We start from the raw sequence: 3,043 nt of genomic DNA, 5'->3' as shown, positions 1-3,043 counted from the left end.
GGGGGGGGGGGGGGGGGGGAAGGATGCTGTCTCGGAGTTCCGAAGGGTTGCGGACGCCAAGTCCACGACACTCGTGCACGGTCTCTGGGAGCGCGGCCTCCCCACGGAGTCCCAGGAACGAGCACCCAGGCAGGCGCGGCCGATTCACAGTCAGTCCTCCCGGCCCAGCCCAGTCAGGCCCTCAGACCGACAGCATTACCTCGACAAGACCTCCAGATCTTCCAGCGCAGACAGCAGCCGCTCTCGCGTGCTGTTACCGCCGGCCGCTCCAGAACCGCCTCCCGGCCGCTCCTTCTCCTTCTCCCCACTCGAAGACGCCGCCATGCTCCCCACAGGCCCACAGCCGGAGACTGCGCAGCTGAGCACCGGCGAGGAGAGGCGGGCTCCGGAGGCGGAAGCAAGGGTCACCGAGGCGAGGGGAAACGAGGTCAAGGCGACAGCGGCCCCTATGGGCCTGGAGACGCACTGCGGACGGCGGCGCCATCTGATGGGCCAGCGAGGGATTCTCAGGTCCAACCCAGGGAGAAGAGCCAGAGAACAGGGAGGCACGACGCAGTGCTGTTGCCCTGCGCGCTATGGTTTTCAAGTAGGGAATGGGAGGCTCAGCGGGTTTCAAGCATTTGAGGAAATTGCGTAATGACCTACGTCTTGTATCAGTTTTTTTGTGATATGGGCTACTCTCAGCATTAACCTGTCTTTAGTTTGCAGCCCTATAATGCTAACCCCACCTTCCTGTTCGGCCTCTCCTAGAGGTTGTAAGCCGCTTGGGACAGGGACCATAATCTTTTTTTTCTTTATGGTAGTAAAATACACATAACATAAAATTGACCATGTAAATCATATTTAAGTGTACAATTCGGTGGCATGAAGCACATTCATGCGGTTATGCTATCACCACCATCCATAACCTCACCATTCATAACCTCTCTCCCTCTTGCAAAACTGTAACTGTTGTGCCCATTCAATAACAACTCCCCATTCCTTCCTACCCCAGCCCCTGACAGCCACCATTCTACTTTCTCTCTCTCTGAGTTTGACTACCCTAGGGACCTCAAATAAATGAAATGACACAATATTTGTCTTTTGGGGACTGCCTTATTTCACTTAGCGTAATGTCTTCCATTTTCATCCCTGTTTTAGCATGTGTCAGAATTTCCTTCCTTTTCATGCCTGAATAATATTCCATTATATGTAGTTACCACATTTTGCTTATCCTTTCATCCGTTCACAGACACTTGGGTTACATCTACATTTTCATAATCCACCTTTATAATCATATATCTCTCAACAAAGTGTTTTGCTCATTGATCAAGATGACTATTGAAGTGAATGAGTCAATATAGCATGTAAATGGTAGCTTAAGAAAATGGTTTAAATAATCGATACAACACAGATTCCAAATTAAAGCCAAAACTGCACCTTAACCCACTTTTCCTGGAGAGAACAATGTAGTCGGGGACCTTCCCTATCAGGAAAACCCAAAGTTGCAACAGTGTGGGGAATGCGGGTTCTGTATCAGCCCCAGCTGTGATTTTAAAAGACGAGATGGAGAGATGTCACCTACAGAACAGCTGGGAGTGAAGCAGGAGTATCTACCTCCATCATTCCATCATCCTGTCCCCTGGCCTGTTCTTTTGGAGGCGCTGAGCCTGCTTCCTGCTGGGTACCCCAGACTTGAGGATTTTCTCAGGGACTCATGCTAAAAATAAAAGCCATTCGTAGCAACTGCTATATAATCCAGAATGCTGATTTATTCACTTACGAGGAAAAGTAATAATGCCAAACACAATTTTACTTACAAACTTACACGGGAAGAAAAATTATCACCAGAATGTTGCTTGGTAAACTTGGATTAGAACAAATGAAGATAGATTTAAAAATTAACTAATGCAGGATTTGTATCTCCATAGCATAGGGATGTTTGTATCAAAGAGATTGGAATATTTGTGTTCATAGGTCAGGGTGCCTTCTTCCTCAGACAGTACAAGAGACCTGAGGACAACTTTTCTTTTCCAACCATCCCTCACTTCTGCTCTTGGCTAACCCCTTCTCTGAATACAGTCAATTGACATAAAATGGAATACATTAGGTTAAGCTTTCTAATGACACTTGTATTCCAAGCCTGCCTCCCAGGAGCTCTGGTCAATAATTTCTTATGTTAAGTTTCAGAGGGGCTAAACTCCTGCAGTCTGTGTTGGTTTTGTTTACTCAGTTCCCACAGGTTCATCTTGGGCCATGATTCTGGGGGCAGGGGGAGAGATCCTCTTAGTGTAGCTTCCACATAAAAATTTTGGCAGGACTCTCATCAGTTAAAAATGACCAAATATAGTTCCTAATTTACAGGCATGGTGGGTCAGTAGACGGAGAGCATATGTGTGTTGTGAACTCCAGACCTCCTCAAATTTACTACAAAATCATACGTGTATTGAACATTGTCCACAGACTGAAAAATAATACATTTCCTACAGGTATACTCTTTTGCAAACTGCAGATTGTGGTGTGATAAAGAAAATAAGAATTATTTTATAATATATTATATGAATATTACATATTTTTAATAGTTATTAGATAACTAATTCATGGTAATTCTGAATGTATTTTCTCAATCTACGGATTCAAAAGGGTAAGTACTATCTTCTTGTGAAATGTATTTAACATGCCAGGCACTGGTCTAAGCACTTAAAAAAAAACGAACTCAATTAATTTTCACAACACCTTCTGGAGGTAAGTACTGTTATTATCTCCACGTTACAGATATTGAAGCTGAGGAGGCAGAGAAATTCTGAGACTTGCCCCAGATCATACAGCTAATAAGTGGCAAAGCTGGGATCTGAACACAGAGTCTGGTCCCAAGGACTATGCTCTCAGCCCCTGATTATCCTGTCTCTCTTTTAATTTTTTTTTTTTTACAAACTTTATTTAACACTTCATGAAGTGGACAGTCTTCTTTCAGAGAACTGCCTATGTCTCTTTATAAAGAAAGAGGTATCTTCATGCATTGAAAAAGAGTTGGGAACCTCTGGTCTAAAAGCCCTTTCAAAAG

The 3,043-nt window shown here is 44.6% G+C and overlaps 1 protein-coding gene across 1 annotated transcript in view; it reads right to left on the bottom strand.

The window, feature by feature from the left end:
• The window catches only part of MED4 (mediator complex subunit 4), a 17,618-nt gene extending 17,243 nt beyond the window's left edge, over nucleotides 1–375 (bottom strand). The window contains exon 1 of the mRNA XM_008706852.2: nucleotides 200–375. Coding sequence (XP_008705074.2) covers nucleotides 200–324 — 125 coding nt within the window. The 5' untranslated portion in view covers nucleotides 325–375. The remainder of the gene's footprint in view (nucleotides 1–199) is intronic.
• Nucleotides 376–3,043: the final 2,668 nt, after the last annotated feature.

This window comes from Ursus maritimus, unplaced genomic scaffold (assembly GCF_017311325.1).
Source record: "Ursus maritimus isolate PB19 unplaced genomic scaffold, ASM1731132v1 scaffold_10, whole genome shotgun sequence".
In the NCBI taxonomy this organism is placed as follows: Eukaryota; Metazoa; Chordata; class Mammalia; order Carnivora; family Ursidae; genus Ursus; species Ursus maritimus.
The sequence above is the reverse complement of the archived record's forward strand: the minus strand, read 5'-3'. Positions and strand labels throughout refer to the sequence as shown.